Genomic DNA, 23,669 nt, shown 5'->3' with positions numbered 1-23,669 from the left:
ACCACATTAGATAACATCATAGATAACTTTATATACATTACAAAAAAATATTGACCAAAAATGCAACGATTTTTATGTTTCCTTTCTAGAAGATAGTTTGTATACATCTAGCAAACAAGAAGAACATTATATTAGGGGCCACAAATGCTTCTTAAGTGGTATTACGAGTTTATACAAATTGATGTATTGTTGTGGAAGTCGGCGCCGACTAGCCTCTTGCAAGTGGGTTCTGCGTACAAGTTGTTTATACTTAATGAGTAATAGCTCTCATGCACAACTGTAATTGTGGTTGTAAGCAAGGTGACTAGTGACTAAGTATGGCTCTTCATTTTTCAAGCTCTAAGCATGAAAAGACAGAACAGCTGAATACAATTCAATGCAATCAAACGTAATGCTGAAATGAGTTTACAAATAATAAATATTCAAACAGTTACAGTTGTAAATGCAAGAGCGTCAATATAAATGTATGCATAAGGCTACACAAAGGTAAATTAATGTTACCACAATGTTCTTAATGATGATTAGAAATGAAATTCTTAGTCTTGTAGTTCTTGGCTTTGTAGCTCGTAGTTCAAAGTTCCTTGCTACGTGCTCTCTTTTTCACCAGGGTTTTTTTGTTGCTCTTATTCACCCCTCTTGTTAAACAATGGTTTACAGCTGCTTACATATGGAGTTGTGTGCTAGTCTATTGGCTTTTCGGGAAAGCTGGCTTGCGTACTACTACTACGCTAATCCCAGGTTAGCTTGATGCATATGGCTATTAGAAATAGCTGAGCTTAGCAAATCTATAACAGTGACATCAGTAATCCTGTTTTCTATTCAAATATGTGTGGTATAAGAATTATAGAATTATGCTCAGTATAATTTGAGTTTGTGTCAAAATCAAGTTTAGATTTGAGTATTTTGCTCGGACTTTTATGCTATAGCCTAGTCAATTGTTATCCACTGCGTATTAATGTTGCATACATAATTAGGTCTACATACTAGTCGGATACTACGTGGGTTGCAGGTGTACCCGTGATATCAGCATATGGAAGAAAAATCTGCAAATGTGGTTTACAATTACATGTATATTTTATTCCAGCTAAAATGTATTCTGCACACACTTTTTTGTAATTTTGACTAATTTTTTTATTAAAAAAAAGCAATTATTAAGTGTTTTTGTTTAGTTTGTAAGTGCTGCCTGACTATCATAATAGACAATTGTTCATATAGGCTTAAGTTTTATTGATGTGTATGCAAATTATCGGTTCAGTAAGTATGATAGTAATAGTAGCTAGTGTAAAGTTCACCAGAGTGACTTTGAAAACTTATATAAACAATCACCATGTCTTCACTAAGTGCAATAAGCCAACTCATCGATACGCCCTGGTATATACACTTGAAGCCCTGGTATATACACTTGAAGCCCTGGTATATACACTTGAAGCCCTGGTATATACACTTGAAGCCCTGGTATATACACTTGAAGCCCTGGTATATACACCTGAAGCGTCTAAAACCCGAGAAAGCTACATAATCTTATAGGCCTGTTTTAGAGGCTTGGTCTCTAAAAGCTGATCTAGCGTCCTTACTCCAAGTTCCTAAAACATAATCGGGTGTGTGCAAGACGCCTGCATAAACAACATGCTCTTTTGTTTCTTAAACTGGTGTAGTGACACATCCCTTAGGCTAGACTGGGGTAGGTTGAGCGCTGTTGTGACAAAGTATTTTTAGTTTTCACCCAATGAATGAAATTACTTTAAGTTGGGGAAAAGATGCAGAGTGTATGTGACTAGCCACCACTGAAGTAATTGAAGTTAAGAATCAACAGACACCACACCATGATGGGGAAAGTGGGCAAAAAAGGAAAACGGGGCGGGTTGATCACACATGGTGCAGGTTAAGCATTGGTATGGGGCAGGTTGAGCATTGGTATGGGACAAGTTGATTATACATAGGGAAGATTGAGAAAAACTTTAGTTTGAGCTGCTTTTGAAACACTCACAACCAAATTTCTGTTTTTGGTGCATTTTAATGAATTGTAATTTTAATAGCTGCACATTTTCATGAGAATACACATTATCAAAGTTGCATAAAAGTTAGTAGCCTAGTAAGCAAGGGCTACACATTCACTAATGAAAAAATGAATGTAAAATAATGAAATTAAAAAGTTACCTAGATGTACCAACCCTGTGGTTTTCAGAAACGTGAGAAATTAGCAGAAATAAACTCTTCTTTCCTTCTTTCCTCTTCTTTCTTTTAAACAAAATGCAAAATTTATGTAATTATTGGTAACAGTGAACATAAAACATTGAAATGCGAGGGAGTTGAAAACTTGTAATGTGTGGTAATGAATGAATACCACTGACAACATATAGATTTTAGCAGTACTGCCAATGACCACGGTCACCCCGCCGTCTGTTCACGGGGAGGTGAGAACCGGGCTTAACTGAAATCACTGTCTGACCTAGACACATAGAAATAGTAATAAAAAGAGTATAAGCTTTCTACACATGAAATGCAATATACAAACAGTGATGTTGTGATAAACCAACAGATACAATAATTATGCAGCACAATACATCACAAAATTTACTCTAACTAGTGTTAATATTGCGTGATGTATAGAAATTTTTGTTCTTAGAAAGTCAACTATTACAATTCTTACAACAGGTAGCAAGATTTGTATTTTTAATATTTCTACAAACTCCTTAATGATTTGCTATAATCATTAAGAATGAAACGGTAGATAATGATAAGTTTTAATAATTTCAAATGAACCTATTAAAGCTGAACATATTTTTTGCATTTTTAAAATAAATAGAACAAAGATGACTTAAAACTAAGCAATATCTTGAGGCTGATTATAAAAGTGTCAGCGAATCATTTAATTTAACGAAGTACCAACTGAAGAGAAAGTTTGTGGATTAAAAGGAAACTGCGCATGCATCAGGCATGTTCTGTTTTGTTTCAAGTTTGTTTCCTGTTCTGTTTTAAGTTTCTTCCCAGTATGCGAGTATTCATGGCTGCAGTAGCTAATGATAAGTGTTGAAAAGGAGTTTTAAACTTGGCTAAACATGTACTCACAGAGTTTAATAATTATAAATCTAAGGCTAGACACGTACTCACAGAGTTTAATAATTGTAAATCTAAAGCTGGACATGTACTCACAGAGTTTAATAATTATAAATCTAAGGCTAGAGATGTACTCACAGAATTTAATAATTGTAAATTTCCGATTTAGAACGATAGCAATAGGTGTCTTAAAACCCATTATTCTCTAAATCCAGCCTGAAAATAATCTCAGTATTTTTCGAAAGGTAGATAACCTGTTTAAAATGGCTCGTAGCTTGTTACATACTGTTTAATGGGCTGAACGCCGAAAAAAAATGAGCTCAAAAAAGCACGATAACAACGCTAGCCTGTGATCAAATCGCGCTTTTTTGAGCTTTTAAATTGTTTTAATGTTTTATCTATCTTTCACAAAGGCTGAGAAGATTTTGAAGGCTAAACTTAGATAAAAATGCGTTTTGACACACTCATCTCTATCATTCTAATTCGGACTAAATATCTCCAACTTCTGTTACTAAAAATCTAGATTACGGCATCAACCTACCCTGTTTGAGTACAATGGTTGTAGGATCTACCCGTTTCTGCAATCTGACTCCAGAAATACTCTTAACACATTTATGCTTGGAGGTTGATTGAGACCATGTCCTGCCTGTGAGGAATACTTCAGACAGAAACTATAAGCTTTTTACTCACTCAATGACTGAACCGAATAATTTAACTAGAGAACTAACCAGAAACCTAATTAAAAGTCTGGAATAACATTTAGTAGCCTGTGCGAAAAACATTCTTTAGTCAGCAGTATATTGTAACGGCAAGGAGACTCCTCGTTTCAGCAAGCCAGAAAAGAAAGATGAAAATATAAGTTTCATGATAGATGTTTTTATTGTTTATTCTTTTAAAAAGTATAATTATTGATACAAACGTTATGTATAATAGAGAACAGATAGATAATGGCACACAACAAGCATGTCACAAGGTCATCGTTAGAGTATTCATACATCCTCTCATCTTTGGAGAAGAACTCCCAAACCGTCGAGGCTGGTGGCATTATCAATGTAATGTAATATAATAGTAGATACGGTAAGCATGAAAATTTTCGCTGAATTCGTTCGCCAATGCGCGCTGAGATTAGCATTTTCGTCAAAGAGGCGTTTTGGCAATTAACCAATAACAATCAAAGATTTTCCCCGCGCAACAAAAATCTATCTGGATAACCATTTACCGATAGACTTTTACGGATAAATACCGATCATATCAAACCGGCCGCGGATAACTAGCTGTCACCGAAAATGATTGGTTTCTTCAGATACCAAGAATCCCTCGGTGTCGGTAAGATCGGATAACCAAACACCCCAAACAAACAGCCCCACACTAGTTTGCTACAGGCTGCAGCCAAAAACTAGCTTTTATGTGAAATGCAAGAAGAGTTATAAGTATATGTCCATCGAAAGCCGAGTTTAGATAATTGCAATGATGCTATCAAATAGTATGCTATAAATCTGCAAATTCATAATTTATATAGTAATAATAATCTATCAAGTGCTATAAATATATACTTAAAAACAAGTAACACAAACAAACTATATTTATAACTAGGTGAATGCGTTGCCTTGTCCGGGTAATAAAAAAGTCCTTGTACAGAAAATTTATTCTTATTTGACATGTAGGCCTACAACATTTACCATCATTACTTTCAAACCTCATCATCACGAGAAAAGTGCTTTTTGCAGTTCAAGTGAATTAGAATAAAAACTAAAACAACTTTAGAGGCGTTTAAATGTAAAATAATTACAAAGTTAAGGCTAAATAAAGTCTGTTACGTTACTATGAATACAATGAAAAGTGATTTGGTAATGATACAATTAAAATAAACTGATAAAACAAATAAAATTTATTTATAGGTTGAATTAATAATAACCATGAGTACATGGATGTTTGTGTTTAAAAAAATGTTACTGTTGCTGCAGAAGCTATTAATTAAAATTTTGAATACAATGATACTGGTAGCTCTCCATACCGGCACAAACGTGAAAATGAGATATAGAAATTAAATACATTAGTCAATGGTCACAAGGCCAAGGGTACTTTGTCTGACCGGGCCGAGAGAGAATGTAGAAGCGCTTCATACTTGAGAATGTTCATGTGGACTTTTTTTTAATTTCACAAATTCTAGTGATTGCCCTTTGCAATAACTGAAAATTTAAGATTAAAATTGTGCCATTACTGTTGCATTAAAACGAAACATTTGAAATTGAATCGGCACATATGAAAATTAATAATAAAGATAAATGAATACTGGATTTTGAAATAATTTTTAAAAACATTTCAAAAGAAGACCAAATACAAAAGGTTATATTAATTTATAATAAACATACATATCTAGTTTTAATCGCAATAAGGATACCATAGATAAGCTACCGTAAAACCTCTAATTGAATGCCACGGCGCTCTATTTTTTCACCTTTTTGCTCTGGTGGTGGTCAATTGGAAGTGATGTCAAATAGAGGCTAGTGTTGTATTTTTCAAATGGTTGATCAGAATTTTTGGAAGATAAATTTAGCCTTTGTTGGGCGACGCGAATTTTGTCTATATTTTGCCCTCATTTTCGGGTGGAGCGATGTTAAACCTTTTGGATTCAATAAATCTGCTAACTTACTTCTAACATTTCAATGATCTCTAAATAAAATAATGCATTAAGAAGCCGAGAGATACCTCTACCAGCTGTTATCTATTGCTTGCAATTAATATGCGATGATTTTATAGCCTGTGCCTTGCTTTGCAATTTGTTAGAGATTTCAATTTTTTATTTGATTCAAAATTTGAATAAATATTTTTATTTTGGATCTACATTTAACAATTTTGAATGAAATTTCATTGCAATCATTGATATGTTAACTACAGTTGCAGCCAAAGCTAGCTTCTTATGTGCAGTAGATGAGGAGCTACGACCATCGATCCATTGTAAGTTGCGTTAAGATAACCGCAACGATGCGATCAAATATGCTATAAATCTGCAAATGTATAAGTTATATAAGGATAAATGATCAAATGCTAAAAATATATATCCATGAACAGGTTACATAAACGGACGATAGTTATATTACATGCAGAAACAAAAATTAACGTTTTTAAAACAAAAATATTTGCATCGTTTGCTCAGATAGCTGCGTTCTGATTGCTGCTTTCAATGATCCAAGCTTCTGATTATCCAATACCTTCCTCAATGTCTTCTGACCTCAAGTTTTTTCTGCAGTGCTGAATTAGTCGATATTAGTTTCCAAACATTTTTTTGGCAGAGCAATTCTTTTACCCATTGCATTTAGCACAAATGCAATGCTTAAAAGTTTTGATCGCTTATTGCAACCTTCACCCTAAAACTATTCATTCATCTACCATCGTAAATGTAAACCTTTTTATCTACGTACTTGGACTTCGAAGTATTAAGACCGCGTTAAACAAGGAACTACTAATAGTCTGAGGCAGTTATTAATTGTTTCTATGGTGTTGTTTTCAAAGTTTTAACAAAAAAACTTTAGAAAAGCTTTAGAATTGGACAACGAGAGAATTAATTGTTATTGATGTAAAGGATTCATTATTAATATGATTCTGTGAACACTTTCCTACTGATTAATTGATATTATGGACTCGGAAAGACCAAGTAATGTCAAAGTGGCGTTCTATTGGAAGTGTTGTTCAACTAGAGAGTGGCGCTCTATTTTTCAACACTTTTTTCAGGGTGGCGGTCAATTGGAGGTGGCGTTCAATTAGAGGTTTTACGGTAAATAAGATAAGAATGGCCTAGCCTTGTGGTTAGGTGGGCGTATTTGCATACTTGCACTTGCAATCAGCAGGTGTTTGGGGTACCAGTATGTTGGGATTTGTCTTTGCTAGGTTTTAAACATCAGGTTCTGATTCTCCAGAAGCTGCTGATTCCAAAAATATATACATTATTATACTTGGAGCGAACACCTTTGCTTCAGCACAGGTTTACTGTCCGAAATACACAACAATTTAGGGTGGGCCCTTTCTTTTGCACATCACTGTATATATACATGTATTTCTCATTGCTAATGGGATTTGTGTCCCTTGCTTAAGCTTTGAGTTGCACTGATAAAGGCTTCAATAGCCAAAACAGTACTGTCTGTAGCATGAGTATATATATATGTATATATATACTGTATATATATATATTGTATATATATATATATATATATATATATATATATATATATATATATATATATACTCATGCTACAGACAGTACTGTTTCGGCTATTGAAGCCTCATCAGTGCAGCTCAGAGCTCAGGCAAGGGACACAAATCCCATGAATCCCACAAATTTTAAATGCGCACTTTCAATTTGAAATGTGTCGTAACCCCTATATTTCCGGTTTTTCATAAGCTTTGATTGCTAAATCGGTAAAGGCTAATACTTTTCACGCGGACAATTGTATTATCTCAAGTAGCCTCTACATTCTCTCTCTGCTCGGTCAGACAAAGTACCAGACCAAGACAGTCTGATATCTCATTTGTACTAGTATCGAGAGTTACCATTACCGTTGTATTCAAAGTTTTGATGGATAGCTTCTGGTGGAACAGTAAACTTTTTTATAGGCATACACTTTTATGCACGGATTATTATTATTAATTCAACATATTCAAGATTTTTATTTTGTTTTCTCAGTTCATATTAATTGTATCATTACCAAATCATCTTTTATTGTAATCGTAGCAAAACAGATGTAATTTAGCTATTACTTGCTGATTATTTCACATTTAAACACTTTTATAGTTGTTTTATATTGTTTCCTAATTTATTTTACCTGTACAAAACATTTTTCCTCATGATATGTAGTTTGAAAGTTAGAACGGTTAACTGTTGTTATATGTTAAATAAAAAATGACTTTTCTGTGCAAATACTTTTATTACCTGAGCATTCAGCTCATGTTCATATAATTCTAGCCTTTTTTCAAAGTCCGGGCACATATTTTTCATCTATTGTGCTAGATGAAGCGTGAAACGTAGGTTTTTTTTTGCATTAATAAAGATTGGCAGTTTAATAAGTATGGCCACAATTATATCATAGTATGGTCAAGTGGCTGCAGAGCGTAGTGTATAGCACGCCTGTGTACCGAACAGTTGCTTCCGAGTGCAATTCCGGTATGAAGCGTTTTTTCATTTCTAGATTTTAATCTCTGTAACAGGACAGATGGATGATGACAGGCAGTCCAATAAATCAACCAACACTCAGTATTATATATGTAGATTGCAAGGATTTTTGTTGTTAGTATTTGAACTAACAAAGTACCGCTTTTGATTTTTTAAGTCAATTTAGAAAGTTTAAACTCTATCCTTAAGCTCTATCAACTTCATCATAGCGACCTTCACAAACTTATTAGTGATGTTTCGGAGCGTTGCTGATTACTTCGCGAAGAGTGACAGGCGTCTTAGGTTTTTAGGGCTACACTTCTTGTACTGAAAGTAGACCGAGGTTGTCTTTAATAATCAGTCAGTCACAGACTTGGAAACGTATTCGCTGTCAGTGTGTTGTGGCATTTCATTGCTGTTTACGTAAATTACCTGTCAGCCTATAAATGCTGGGCTAAATGCTTCAAACCGAAACTAGTGAAGTTTCGTTTGATTGTGTTGGTTTATGGACAAATAATAAGTTAGTAAAGGTACGGCCACACGTAACAAATTTTTCGTTGGTTCTGACCGAAATCACGAAATGAACAAAAAACGCAGAAATATTCGGCCGAAATTCACAGAATTATTTGAGCTGTGCATGCCCACGGAATTCTTCCACGGAAAGGCTTTTAATTGACTAAACAAGTTATTAGCCAGCAAGATTCTAGCAGCTTTTGCAATTAGTATAGTTTGAGGCACGTATTATGACACACAATAAAAGTACCATTACAATTCAACATCTAGTACACACGATGCAACTGCTTAGATTGCACATTGTTCTAGTTCTGCATTATATACTTGAATAGCCAACAGTTTGAGAAGACATAACTTATCAAACAAACCAAATAACAACAACAAGAACTGAATAATATACCAAAATTAGTTATATTCAGTTGATACTCATACTCTGCTTACCTTCCTAACTGTAAAGTACTCTATAAGAGATTACTAACAACACTGCATCCGCATCTATACATATGACACACATGGAAAACCATATTATGGTGTAAACTGATGTACAGTAGGAAGTCAGTAAAGGCGATCATGGTTGTTTCTAGTACTAACTTTATCATATCGCTGTTTATAGGATTTGGCAGATGCGCCACAATTGTGCAGAGATTTTACTTTTTGGCCCTCACCGATCTCACAGCAGGTCAATCTTTCTACAGTGGTCATGCTGTTTCCTATTTTCCACCTGTTTAGCCCAACAGTTGTTTTCTCCCGTTCTATTCATACTTCAAAACTTGCAGCTCCAAAACAATTCAACCTTTAGTAGAGTCAATGTAGCGTGTGCACTACTTGATGACTTTATTGTAATACTGTACAGATCGTTTATCACTATCTTATCGTTTTGCTTTCAAAGTCTGAGATGGTTTTTAAATCTATCAGTTAGTGCTGCATAACAGCTTGCCATTGTAGGGAAAATCAGTTTATGATTTTACTTTTTCAATGTTTGATAGTAGTTTCAGCAAGTTAAGTCTGACCAGTCATCATCGATGATCTTCAAATCAATCTATGTATCATAACTGTTTTTTGTAATAATATATTGATGTTTGCTGTCATCTGGCTGAATATAAGCTAAGTTGTTATCTCTCTGTTTATAAGCGAACTTGATTCATAAAAAACTAGTCCCCCAAAGTTATTGAGCTGTATGAACATGGATTTTTACCTAATCTAGTTTGATGCAATTTTTTATTTAGATAAATTAGTCTCTCCATTTGCAATATGTCATGGAAGCTTTGCTAGTAAAGGTGGACCCAGAAACAGATGGTCTGAGAGGCAGTTTCTATCCAACCGTGTTTCCAAACTGTACGTATGTGGTAAAGATTATTGCCCTTAATGATTTTAGTATTACGCATTCTCTGCATTCCATTCTATTTCCATGTTGTCTGCCTGTTTTCTATTTATCAATGTTCTCTGTAGTCATATTTACTTTTGTTGTCTCTATTTTTATTTCGTCTTCAGCCATGTCCTCTATAAACTTGCCTACTATTGTTATTTCCTTTATAGCTATGTCTGCTACAGCTATGTTTCTTATAGACGTATTTCCATGTCTGATATAAACATTTCTGTTGTAGCCATGGTTTATTACAACTACATATTATTTGTTTTGTTATGGTGGTTTACGACCAGAAAGTTTAGAGCAAAAATTCCTTTTTAAGGCTTGTCTTCATACATAGTTTGGTAGAAGCCAGCCCAACATGTCGGATAAGGTCACTGACAATTGGTCAACGCGCTAATAAATAGCTAACCAATCACTAACTCGCTGCATGCAATCAGCCAAGCAAGAAAAAGTTAGCCAGCGACCGCTAACTTACCGGATCCCATGTCGCCAATATGGAGAACGAGATGCCTTGCAGCGTGCTGAACAATTCCGGCCCGCAATGGTATTTGTTGGCTGTGCTGACTTCCATGTTGACAGGTGCAGTCTGTGCTGGCACTGAGCTCCTTTAAATTCGATTTGGGGGGCGCTAGCTTACTACTGTCCAATCCGTGGAGAACAAACCAACCAAGTAGGCAGCAGTGATTCAGGACCAGAGAGTCAATCAGCTACCACTTTAGGTGCAGCAGCTGATGAATAAGGTCCGAAAAGTGCAAGAAGAACGAAACAGGCCTAAGGAGGCCAGTCAAACCTTTTTAGTGTTGGGCTGAGCGGGCCAGCGACACATCCATGCGGACTGCCTCAATAACAAGCAACCGAATTGGCCAAGGGCTGCAACAGAAGTGCCGACTACTGGTTACACTAAAACCCCCAACCCTTCAATCCTCAGCAAAATGCACCCCAGTCCTCTGGTTGAGGCTGGACTCTAATGAACAAGGCTTGAAGCAATGATGGGAAGGTAATTTGGAGATTTTCTGCCATATCCACTTTGAACTGGAAGGTGACATCAGGGTCTTCTGCCATATTCACCTGGAACAACGAGCTGACGTGGAATTCAGCCATAGCCACTCAAAATTGCTATAATGCCTGGGAAAGCTAGAGTCAATGCTTGGACCTTGGCTTGGCTGATGAAGCACAGCCGGAGCCTGAAAGAGGCACACCACTCTGCGTTGACAGGAGTGCGACCAGCTTAAAATTTGCCTTCAACGCAACAGGGCTGGCCTACCCCGCACCCAACCTCGGGCCAAACTGACACACCAAAGGTCTTCCTCGACAGACTCAGGAGTGTATGGTGCTGATGATTTTGCTTCTCAGTCCGAGCGTGGTCATGGATCAGGTCGGTCGATCAGGGCACATGCTTTAGACTGGCCCTATTCAACAAGTTACTTCCTCCTAGGGAAGTTGAAGGCGCGGTTCATCCAATTTCTGGTCGACACCAAAACCTTCACAAACTTGCTGAGCAAGCAAGTGTTTGACATGATTCATTGTGGCGTGAGAGACATGTTAGAAGAGAGTGACGGCCATGGTCTCATGGCCGATGGAACGCAGCTCCCATTCTATGAAGTCGTACTGTTTCTTATATGACCCCTGGCTGTACTGATCACAGAAGTCCTTGTGAGGTTTCCACATAAGTAAGGATGGCATTATGGGGATGCCCTTTTTGGTGGCTCATCAGTGTGCTATGGAGTTTCAGCAGTACATGGCTTCTGTCAACAGGTGACTGCTTACGGCACAGATAGACACGAGTGACTGTCACTTAGCAAAGTGTAAATGGTGAGAGACATGGTGATATCAGCCCAGTTCGGTATGGCAGTAAGGGCCCAAACATTGGCACGAAAATGGCTTTTTTGTGTCGGGTCATTAGCCAGAACTACTGCCCGGTGGGGCTGTTAGAGGGTTGCTCAGGAGGTTTTTCGCTAGTTCGGGTCACAGGAAAGCGTAGTCACGCTGTTTACGTGTGGGTTCATCTGTAGGTCACTGCTAACAACATCAAAAGGCAATGAGTAGATACTGATATTAATTGATCACTTCACTCGATGGCAGCATGTTTTGGCCCTCCTAGAAGCCATGGCACCGGTGGTAGCTAGATAAAAAAGTCTTCTGTTATTTGGGTTTCTCAAAAAGATCTATATGGACTAAGAAGCACAGTTTGAGAGTTAACTAATGACATAGCTTTGGCTATGTCATTAGTTGACTCCACTCCACATCACCCCAAAACTAATAAGTAGTGGAGCGCAATAATTGGCAACCGAATGACTCATTCAGAGTGCTGGTGTTGATCAAAGGACAAGAAAAATAAGTCACATTGCATCCCCAGCAGATGAAGGGTATGGATGTCTGAATGTGCCATATGAGTCTGAATGTGCCATACCCTGGTATGGCACATTCAGACACGGAGGAAGGCAGACATGCTAAGGCTCGGATGGGAGCTGTACCTGCCAGACAAGCTGGAGTATCATTTTCCACTCACAGAAGCTTAGCCCCCCCATGAGTACATGGGTGAGTCATTCATAAGCCTATCAGTTTACCCAAACCTGGCGGAACCATGCACATTTGATCGAAAGGCAGGCAGAAATTCATCCATACATACTAGAACCAGCTGAAACCATTTCATACACGCCTGAATTGACTGGGTTGGACTCCAGCAACCATGTAGCTGAGTAGAAGGCCGAACATGAATTGAGGTAGGTCCACTCACATAGAGAAAACATCTGGAGAGAGAAACCTCAAGCCGATGTTGCAACAGCCAGTTCCACTGCCAAATAGAGAGCCATTGGAGGTTGCAGAAAAAGCAACAAGAAAATGGCAACCAACAGCATAACCGAAATGACAGGGAGTACAGTACGCAACAGCGATCCGCTGGCAGCTGCCATGGCTTTTACGCCTAAACCTATTCCTGAGCAGGTCAAGCACAACCCCAGGCTGGCTATTGGCCCAAGATCAGTACGAGGATTGGATAGGCCAAGAATTAAATAGGTTGGGGCACGAAGCTGGCAATATTAACCATATGTTTGACTAGCCAATCTACTATTGACGAGTTATTTGAATTGACGAAGTCTTTAATCGGGGAGTGCTTGGTGTGAGCCAGCTAAATGAGCTTGCTAAGCTCTCTAACATCTCCTCAGCTGGGTAAATGATTAGGGGAGACGGGGCAAGTTGAGCACGCAAAATTTGATTGGCTATCATTCACTTGTTTATAGTACAATCAAATTAACTTTCATAGCATAGGTGCAGCCCACCACAGTGTTTCAATGGGCAGTATTATTTTTCCAGTCCAACTTATGAAGTTTTCATAAAAATTAAAAAACAAAAAATATCGGGGCATGTTGAGCATAAAGATTATTGTGCATGCTATAGTTGCTGAAACTTTTGTTTAGGATTTAAATTGACAAGAAAAAGCTAAAATAGAGCAAACTTAAGTCGCTAGAATTATAAATGGCTAAAAGTAATAGTTACAGTCCAATGTATAACTGAAACCATCTCTTCCTTGCTAGTCAATGACAGGCTCTGGCAGCATGTCAAGGATATTTTTATAGTCCAACCATCCCTCATCGTTTTTGTCTGGATAGCAAAAGGATGGTCAAGTAGGAAAGCTTTCTCCTGTTTAAATCAGATAGTTTACGCAGACAACCTTATCATCTTCATCAATCATAGTAACACAGAACATCTATTGTAGCTAATATTGAATTTTCTAGTGACCCTGTCATAGGACGATCTGTAACACCAGCTGTTACAAAGTATGATTCACAAAACACATCACGATTCAGATGGATGTACCTGACCTCTGAAATCCAGATATAATGTTTTTAGGTGTTACAGCATTAAAACGGCTCGGTTGATAAACTCTGCAATTTTTACAATTTGAACAGGCTCATCATTATTAATACTCATCCAGTCATTAATGGCAGTGTTGCAATTTGCTTTAAATGTTCGGACACTGCGGTGTCAATTGGCTAGATATGATGGCAAGTATGAGGAGATGGGGTCAGCATCACCAAACCTGCACATTTTACTTTTTCTATACCATCAATGCTGATATGTTAATAATGATTGTCCAAAATCAAAAGTATGTGACTGATGAACATACCGGGGTAAGATGAGCATGCCCAACTTACCCCAACTCAACAATGATCAACTTGCCCCACATGCAACTTCTCAGGTGTTGTGATCAAAGCTGAGAAACCTACATGTGGAGTCACAAAGAATTATACTATTACTTCAGAAACAATCTATTTAATAAGTTGTAACAATGTAATGGTCACAGACTGGCTCAATTTGGCCTTTTGCACATGTATGGTGTACAGGAAAATTACAAAAAAGCAGAAACAGGGACGAAATTCTGAATGAATGGCTTACCTATCTGTCTTTCACCTTAAAGGTTGACTTGCAACAAAATTCACATTACAGTTATTTGGTATCAAAAGATTCACCATGTCTTACTCTGTTGTGTTGTAAGTGCCAAATATGTGGAAATGTGATTACAAGCTCTTAAAAGCTCAAAAACGAAAAGCCGCCGTAGATTGGAATCTCTTTATTTCGATAAAGTAACCACGAAATTTGGTTATCGTTTTGTCATGTATGTTCTCACGTGAATTAAAAGGCCAATAAAAAGCTCGACATAAAACTTATCGTAGTACTAGTTTATGACAAACACTTCGGGTTTTACCGAAGACCCCTTATCAACTACAGATGCTCGCTACTTTACAGTTTTCTCTCGGCATTATTCAATCGTCAAGTCGTAATCTGATCATGTGACCCAATACTTCGCAAATAATTTTTGCAGCACTTTTCGATTATCACAGGTGACCAACAGGCTCGTCACGATTATCAGACAATGATATGTACTCCTTCGAGCTAAGGTTAAAAAGTTTAACGATTTTTTACGGTAAGTTATAAGATATAAGTGCTAAAAGTGACAGCATTACAATGACGATAAAACAGACACGTAAGAACAATAGACATAGTTTTATTGAATGCATGAAGTATATTTGTGAAAATATTTCGACAAATAAGGTTGCCAGAAAGTGTAAACAGAAACCATCTCTCACAACTACATCACATTTGAGCCGTTTTGGAAAGGGAATCCAAACTACGGCGGTCTCGTGTGGCTGCGATTTTCTGCTTGTTTTTGAGCTTTTAAGAGCTTGTAATCACCTTTCCACATATTTTGCACTTACAACACAACAGAGTAAGACATGGTGAATCTTTTCATATCAAATAATATCATATTAAATACCTTCGTGTAATGTTCATGACCATAAAATTATGTCACAAATGTAAACAACAAAGCACATGGTTGATAGAAAATTGCAATGCTCAACTTGCTACGATGCTCAACTTACCCCACTCTCCCCTACTAACCTGCTGCAGGCAGTCAGCTAAGCGAGAAGAAGTTAGCCAGCCGCCTTAGCACAATTATTGCGGATAAAGTCAGTACAGTTATCAAGGCTAAAGGCGGTACAGCCAAGGACACCATAGCTGGAGCTGGCCCAGCTATCAAGGCTAGAGCCTGTTTGGGTAAAGCTGGCACAATTGAAGCATTTCTGTTATGGCTAATGCCGGTGTGGCTGAAAGCCGACACAGCTATCACATACACACGATCAATCGAGCTTGAAGAAAAAGTAGAGCTTAGGCCTACTAGCTAGAAGAAAATGAAAGAAGCCTGGATGAGCTAAGTAAGCTTGAGAACCTGGAAGTATCATCCAATGCTGTTCAATTGTATGCATGCACTTGACTGTATTTGTTGTTTATATATTTGGGATATATATTTGCCTTATCTACTCCAAATGGTGTGGCTCATTGTGGAGTAGTAAAGGGTCACAGTGGATATTTTACAATAGTTTAATTACAACTGTGTTTATAATTTATCATTATATTATAGATATTGAAGTTAAAGTCGAACCCGGTGATTTTTCAGTCGTCGCAGACAGTGATAGAGGTAATTATGTTAGAGGGATTTTACATAGTAACCATGACAACTTATTACATATATACAAGAAACCTGTCATTTCTATTTTCCTTAGATAAACTCATATTTATTGTAGAAGTGACAAAAGTGAAAACAGAACCAGAATCTGATGGTGGTGATAATCTCTACCCTACTGGTTAGTTTAAGATTTATCAAATAATAATAATAACTGATCCTGATAAACTCTGATGTCATGTTCTTCCTAGTTAAATTAATTGGATAATTATCATTTTCTGGACAATTGAAAATCTGAGGAAGTGAAGTCTGACAAAGTGGGTGTCGACTGTACAAAGTGGGTGTCGACTGTACAGCTAAGTTACAAGGTTATGAATAAGCACAATGAAAAAATTCTGAAGTTAACAAGTATGGAGATTTCATTGGCTAAACACAGATTCATAAAAGCTAAGAAAGTTTAAGTCATTTTTTCAGAAAGTTGTGACCTTTGACGGCAGGAAGCAAACTGAATTTTTAGTCACTTACAACTTCTTCATACAGCTATTGTATATTAATTTAGAATAATTAGTATATATAAGATTATTCAATATATCTATGTGTATTTATGTTGATTATGTTGTAGATATTGAACCTGATCTAGAACTACAGAGCTGTTCAGTCAGTGTACACAGTGATGAAGGTAAATATGGCAGTAGTATAATGGATGTGATATCAGGTCCTTCAGCCGGATATTAAACACTTGTGTAGTCATATTAGTACATCTCTTTTTATCCTCAAATTTCTCTTAAAGGTTGACTTGCAACAAAATTCACATTACATTTGATATCAAAAGATTCACCATGTCTTACTCTGTTGCGTTGTAGGTGCAAAATATGCGGGAATGTGATTACAAGCTCTTAAAAGCTAAAAAACGAACAGTTAATCGCAGCCGCACGAGACAGCCGTAGTTTGGATTCTCTTTCTAAAACGGCTCAAATGTGACGTAGTTGTGGTAGATGGTTTCTGTTTACACTTTCATGCAACCTTATTCGTCGAAATATTTTCACAAATATACTTCACGCATTCAATAGAACCATGTCTATTTGTTCTTACGCGTTTATTTTATCGTCATTGTAATGCTGTCGCTTTTAGCACTGATATGTTATAACTTACCGTAAAAATTCATTTAATTTTTTAACCTTAGCTCGATGGAGTACATATCATTGTCTGATAATCATGACGAGCCTGTTGGTCACCTGTGATAATCGAAAAGTGCTGCAAAACTTATTTGGGAAGTATTGGGTCACATGATCAGATTAAGACTTGACGATTTGATCAAGCCAAAACAAAACTGTAAAGTAGCGAGCATCTATATTTGATCCGGGGTCTTCGGTAAAACCCAAAGTGTTTGTCATAAACTAGTGCTACGATAGGTTTTATATTGAGCTTTTTATTGGCCTTTCAATTCACATGAGAACATTGAAGTTGTTTATATTGTAGATAGTGAACCTAATCCTGTTTCTGAGAGATGTTCAGTCAACACCAACAGTGATGAAGGTAAATATTGATGTGGTATCAGCGGGATGTTAAACACTTATGGAGTCATATTAGTACTTCTCTTTTTACCATTACATTTCTTTCAGGTTAATTTCTATATATTGTTGCGGTTTACAAGCTTTGTCAAATGACGCAGGTTGTAAAATATTATTAGACTTGACATCATTAGACTTGTTTCCCTGTTCAGAGTGCATTCACTCATCTGCTCCTAGATAAATATTCTCTTTTGGGATGCGTTAGCAACAGATTTTGTTGAGCTATTGAGAAAGATATCTAGATATGTCAAACTATCTAGTATAATGGGTAAGTATTGTAAAGGGACCTACTTGCCAACTCGGCCCAGCTGGAAGCTTAGGCACTTTACTTATTGCAACAACTCTGAGAGTGTTTGCAATAATAAGTAGTCGTAACAGACATAAGATACCCAAGATGTATTTGTATACAAATATACTATGATCATAGCATAAGTGTAAGCCACAAGCATTGCTACTTGTTTTTAGCTTGCTTGACCGTGTATGCGGCCTGTTAGTGAAGGCTGAGCCAGCTGGCTAATTTTTAGTGAACGAGACGTCTGGGCTGGCTGGCTTTCACCACAGTATTGATAAAATAGCTTGGAGTTGTTTTGAATGGCTCACGAAATTTTCATCAAGCGAAGTCCCATTACTCATGATGATTTGTTACCACTCGGCAGATATCATGGGCTAAAAGCCTGATGCAACTGGTCATCATTCGCTAGTTAAAGTGATGCAACCATTATAGTAGCACAAATGTACTCAATTGGTCAACTTTTTTAAAAAAGTGTTTTAATTTCTGCTGGTATTTTCTGTTGTTGCATTATCCATCACAAAGAATAGTGTCATTCATAAAAAGAAATGTCTGAAAGTCATGTTGGAGAGTGTTCTACTCTGAAATATAAATTAAATCTCTCTCTTTTGCTCGCTCTGTTCTATCTCTCTGTCTATCTCTCTCTTTTTTTCTCTCTTTCTCTCTTTTTCTTTCTCTCCTTTCTCTCTCCCTCTTTCTCCTTCTCTTTTCTGAAGGCCCAACTAATAGAGTAGGCTGCATGTTTAAGAAAAATCCTCTGCTAGCTGTCAGGTTATTAGACATTAGCTATAGCATCTGGTGTCGACACACCAGTTGCACAGTGGCTAGTCTGGCCATAGCATCTGGTGGCTATTACTCTAAGGAGCAATATTTGTAGACAGTTTGGTCATAGCATCCGGTGGTACCAGTTTCAAAGAAGAAATCTCAGGATAGTTTGGCCAGTCCACCCGTGGAGCACAATTGTTAGAAGGTCTGGTCTTAGCATATACTTACCTTGTAGCAGTTTCGAGGCAGGTAGTTTGGCCATTGCATTTGGTGGTTCTTTTTCCAGAAGCAGAATTGCTGGATAGTCGGACCATAGCTTCTGGTGGTTCCTTGTTTAAAAGTAGAATAGCTGGATAGCCGGACACTAGTAGGTTTTAATGATCCAGCAGTCATAGAGAAGATAATCGGACAAAGTTTTCTGGTGGCTATTTATTCCGGTAGTCATTGCAATTCCAGCATGATCAATACACGGTGTCTGAGGAGGGGGTAGTGGGTTGCAGAGTCTGGCCTTGTACAATGTTAGAGGCAGGCAGTCTCAATATAGCATATGGTTGTTCCTTGTTCCAGCTTGCTTAATAGCCAAACAACAGTATCGGGTGGTGTTCCAGCAGCCATAAAATCGATAATTGGTCTGTAGTGCCTGCTGGCTATCTATTCTGGTAGGCATTGATCTATTTCACCAGCTCTATCTAAATCAATAAATAGCATCGAAGACAGTACGTAGAGGGCTGTTTAAAAAGAACTCACTGATCCCTCATTTCCTAAATCATATCTCTGAAATTTGCATTTAAACCTTTTTGCGTTTTTGTGCAAAAATGAAGGTTGGAAAGGTTTTGTGGTTCAACTTGGTTCTTCCCATCAAATCAAACACACTGCTTAAATGACTATTCTCTTCCAACGTGCTTCAGCAAAATTTATTTTCCATACTAAGATGAACGTTTAGTCTCACAATATCTAGTACATTTGGTATGTATCGGTATAATAATATTGATGTTGTGAATCTGCAAGTTGTTTGACTATCCAAGTTTCATCATTCAAAATGTACTTGGCAGCTTGACAGATCTTATTTGCTGAAGTTATAAGCTGGACAAAACCAGTCATAACTTTGTGACTACCAAAAAGCTGTGATCAATCTCTTGAGGCTGCCACCCTTAAGAACTACCTTAAACCATAACTGCCACGAACAACTTTTATCATATTTACTAGGTAAATCAGATATGCTGATTCCGATTTTGTAATCAAAATAAAGATTAGGCCACTAACTTTCAGAGTAATGAAGAACTTTTTATAGCGTTTTAATATCGGTCTCGAAAACAACACGATCGGCATAACAAGCTCCGCCCATAAATACTTGACGTAACCTAGCTTTTTAGGAACAGAAGTTACGTAGGGATGTTTAGACCGATTTAGAATAATAGAGATGGGTGTTTTAAAATCCATTAATATCTAAATCCAGCTTTAAAAATAATATCAGTCTTTTCTGAAAGGTAGATAAGCTATTTAGCATTGCATATTTAAAAAGCGCAATAACAACGCTAGCTCGTGATAAAACCGCGCTTTTTGAGCTCATTTTTCTCTGCGTCCAGCCCATTTAAATGTCATGTAACAAGCTGCGAGCAATTTTAAATAGTTCATATCCCTTTCATAAAAAACTGAAACTATTTTACAGGCTGGATTTAGATTATAATGGGTTTTAAGACACCCATCTCTATTATTCTAAATCGGACTAAACATTCCCAACTTCCGTTTCTGAAAAAGCTAGGTTTCGTCACATATTTATGGGCGGAGCTTGTAATGCCGATTGTGTTGTTTTTGAAACGGATATTGAAACGCTTTAAAAAAGCCTAAATGACTTTGAAGGTTAGTGGACTAATCTTTATTTTGAGTACAAAATCGGAATCAGCGTGTCTGATTTACCTAGAAAATACGATAAAAGTTGTTCGTGACAGTTATGGTTTAAGTTTACTAAAATTTAGCTATACTAGAGTTGGTGTTGCCATCCAAGTGTTTCAAGATTTCAGATTGTTCTGATGAGTTATACCCATCATATAAAAAATTGATAAGGTTCCTTCTGGTGCTTAATTTCTGCTCTTCAAAAGTATCTTGTCTCTTTGTTATCAAGTAGCATAGTTTTAGAATTTTGTGTTCAGCATGTTTTTGCATTGAAGCGCTGTTTTAAGTATCATGACCTGTTAAGTCCATTTTAAGTGTCGTGACCTGTTAAGTCCATTTTAAGTGTCGTGACCTGTTAAGTCCATTTTAAGTGTCGTGACCTGTTAAGTCCATTTTAAGTGTCGTGACGAGACATGTTAAGTCCATTTTAAGTGTCGTGACCTGTTAAGTCCATTTTAAGTGTCGGGACATGTTAAGTCCATTTTAAGTGTCGTGACCTGTTAAGTGCATTTTAAGCAATGACTCGATCACAAAATGGGAATGGATATCTCTATCATAGACTCAATTTGAGTACATTAAATTGTTGTTTTTGTTGTTGCAATCGCACCACCGTGGTGATGACTTTAGCCTAGTTTTGATCATCTCTAAACTTCGGCTAGTAGCGGTTTTTATACGAAAAGTATTGGATACGCTCTAAGCTCTGTCTTATGCTCTGCCGTTTCATTCTCTAGCACCTCATGGACCTGTCTGTCTTGTAGATGTCATTTTTTTACTAAAAATTTAAAATTGTCAGAGGGCTGTAGATTTACTTAGCTAGTTGAATTTTCCAGCATGGACGACCAGCTGATTGCTTAACTGAAAGTATTACTATTTACTTAAGACAAAAAAATTGTATCTCTATCAGTTTTTCACTTGATAAAACTTGCCCGAGGAGAAAAACCGAGTGATGCTGTTTTCAAAAGTGGCCTCCTGATAATTTTTCTGTATAGTGACCATCGAGAACTGGCTCGTATCTCAAAGATTACATTTCTCTCAAGTATCGATTATTATTTTTCACATGTTGGGGCAGTCGTATGTCGGGGTATGACTGGACATACTTATAAACCTTACTTTATTAAACTTAGGACTAATATGTAAAAACTGATTGCAAGTACATTCCTTATAAAGCAGTCTTTAATATGTCAACTTATTCATTAAGGATAGATAGACCTAAGTATCGCATAAAGAATTCCTCGCACCAAAATACATGTAGAGGGTGCTATTATTACTAATGTATCACGATTGTTGCTGTTGTAGCATAAGGCCAGACGTGTCCAGAAATGGCGACATAGTTAAATTTAGTCATCCAAAATATTCCTTCATAATTCCTTTATGACTTGACAATACTTGCGCGTGTGAGACTATAGAGTTTGTGCGCCACAGAACCGGTGAAATTCTCCACAGTAATCAGGTTTTAGCTTTCCTGTCTAGAAGTGTAAAGAAAACTGTAGCGTCTTTATCAAACTGTTGCTCTAAGGTAGAAGTCATAATCCTGTTGCAGTCTTCTGAATCGGTTTTACATTTTATGATAAATAAACATTTTCTTGTGCATTATAGGTGAATATTGCGAACCAAAATCCTTCCAAAGGGACCAAAATGTTCTACCGATAAGATCATTATTTATGAGCACTGTAAAGACAAAAAGAAAGGTTCCAGCTAAAAAGAGACTATTTCAATGTAAGATATGCAGTAGTAGATTTACTGGTCGCCGTCATCTAACAGGTCACATGAGGACTCACCCTGGAGAGAAGCCATTCCCATGTGAGGAGTGCGGCAAAAGCTTTGTTTCACGTCGTGATCGAACAAGACACATGATGACTCACACTGGAGAGAAGCCATTTCAATGTACGATATGTAGCAGGAGCTTTGTTCAGCACAGCAATCTCAGAAGACACATGAAGACTCATCCTGGCGACAGGCTGGTTCAATGTGAGTTGTGCAGTAGTAGGTTTGTTTGCCGCAGCGATCTAACGGTACACATGAGGACTCATACTGGAGAGATGCCATTCCAGTGTGAGGTGTGCAGCAGGAACTTTATTCATCGCGGTGGTTTAACAAGACACATGAGGACTCACACTGGAGAAAAGCCATTTCATTGTATGATATGCGACAGAAGCTTTCCTCAGCGCAGCAATCTCAGTGAACACATGACAACTCATACTAGAGAAAAGCCATTTCAATGTGAAATTTGCAATGGTAGGTTCGCTCGCCGCAGTTATCTAGCAAGACACAAGAGGACTCACACCGGAGAAAAGCCATACCGATGTGAGATGTGCAGTAGTAGTTTTGCTCACTACAGTGGCTTATCAAGCCACATGAGGACTCACACTGGAGAGAAGCCATACCAGTGTGAGGTGTGTAACAAGAGCTTTAGTCAGCGCAGTAATCTCACGAACCACATGAGAACTCATACGGAAAATAAGTCATTTTAGGGCAATATTTTCAATAGAACAAATGCTCAGCGTTTCCAATAGACATAAGAGCTCACATCGGAAAAGAAATTTAGTTGTATGTATTCTCATCACAAGCGTCTACGAAACCGCATGAGAACTCGCACTGGAGAAAAGCCCGTTAAATGTAAGATGTGCAGTAATAACTTTACTCAGTGCAATCAACTAACAAGCCACATGAAGATTCATACTAGAAAGAGGTCATTATTGTGCAAAATTTCCTTTGCTCCTTTGTAGTTCCTTCGCTCATCACAGTAATTTATAACGATACATATAAGGTTTCATACTGGAGAGAAGGCATTTCCGATTTTTATGTAAAGAAGGCATTCTCCACTTTTAACTGTGATATTATGGTGCATATACAATGTCACGAGGATATGTGTTACTGGTTATCAGTGCTACAATTAATGACATAATAAATGTCTGATTGGATCATTGTTTTTAAATTATTCATGCTCGCACTCAAATCGGCAAGTATAATTAAAGGTAAAACCCGCTCTTGAACGCTGCCTCTATCTGACTGCCACCTCTATTTGACCGCCACAATGATAGAAGGGTTGAAAAATAGAGTGTCACCTTCTATTTAAACTCCGCCTCCATTTAACTGCCACCTCC

General features: G+C 37.3%; 1 protein-coding gene across 1 annotated transcript; it reads left to right on the top strand.

The window, feature by feature from the left end:
- The first annotated feature begins 9,940 nt into the window (after positions 1-9,940).
- Positions 9,941-23,425, top strand: LOC137386789 (zinc finger protein OZF-like). Its single transcript, XM_068072937.1, has 6 exons — positions 9,941-10,051; positions 16,006-16,062; positions 16,169-16,228; positions 16,670-16,726; positions 17,527-17,583; positions 22,162-23,425. Exons 1-6 carry the CDS (start codon positions 9,973-9,975, stop codon positions 23,034-23,036), a joined length of 1,185 nt encoding a protein of 394 aa, XP_067929038.1. The 5' UTR covers positions 9,941-9,972; the 3' UTR covers positions 23,037-23,425.
- Positions 23,426-23,669: the final 244 nt, after the last annotated feature.

The sequence above is a fragment of the Watersipora subatra genome, chromosome 2, assembly GCF_963576615.1.
Source record: "Watersipora subatra chromosome 2, tzWatSuba1.1, whole genome shotgun sequence".
Classification (NCBI taxonomy): Eukaryota; Metazoa; Bryozoa; class Gymnolaemata; order Cheilostomatida; family Watersiporidae; genus Watersipora; species Watersipora subatra.
This window is presented reverse-complemented; position numbering and strand designations above follow the sequence as displayed.

What these genes read in the sequence shown, in the direction of transcription:
- LOC137386789 (XM_068072937.1), top strand. Translation starts at nt 9,973, where the DNA reads ATGGAAGCTTTGCTAGTAAAGGTGGACCCAGAAACAGATGGTCTGAGA. An exon ending in TCCAACCGTGTTTCCAAACT is followed by an intron (nt 10,052 to 16,005) that starts GTACGTATGTGG and finishes ATTATATTATAG; the next exon opens with ATATTGAAGTTAAAGTCGAA. An exon ending in CAACACCAACAGTGATGAAG is followed by an intron (nt 17,584 to 22,161) that starts GTAAATATTGAT and finishes TGTGCATTATAG; the next exon opens with GTGAATATTGCGAACCAAAA.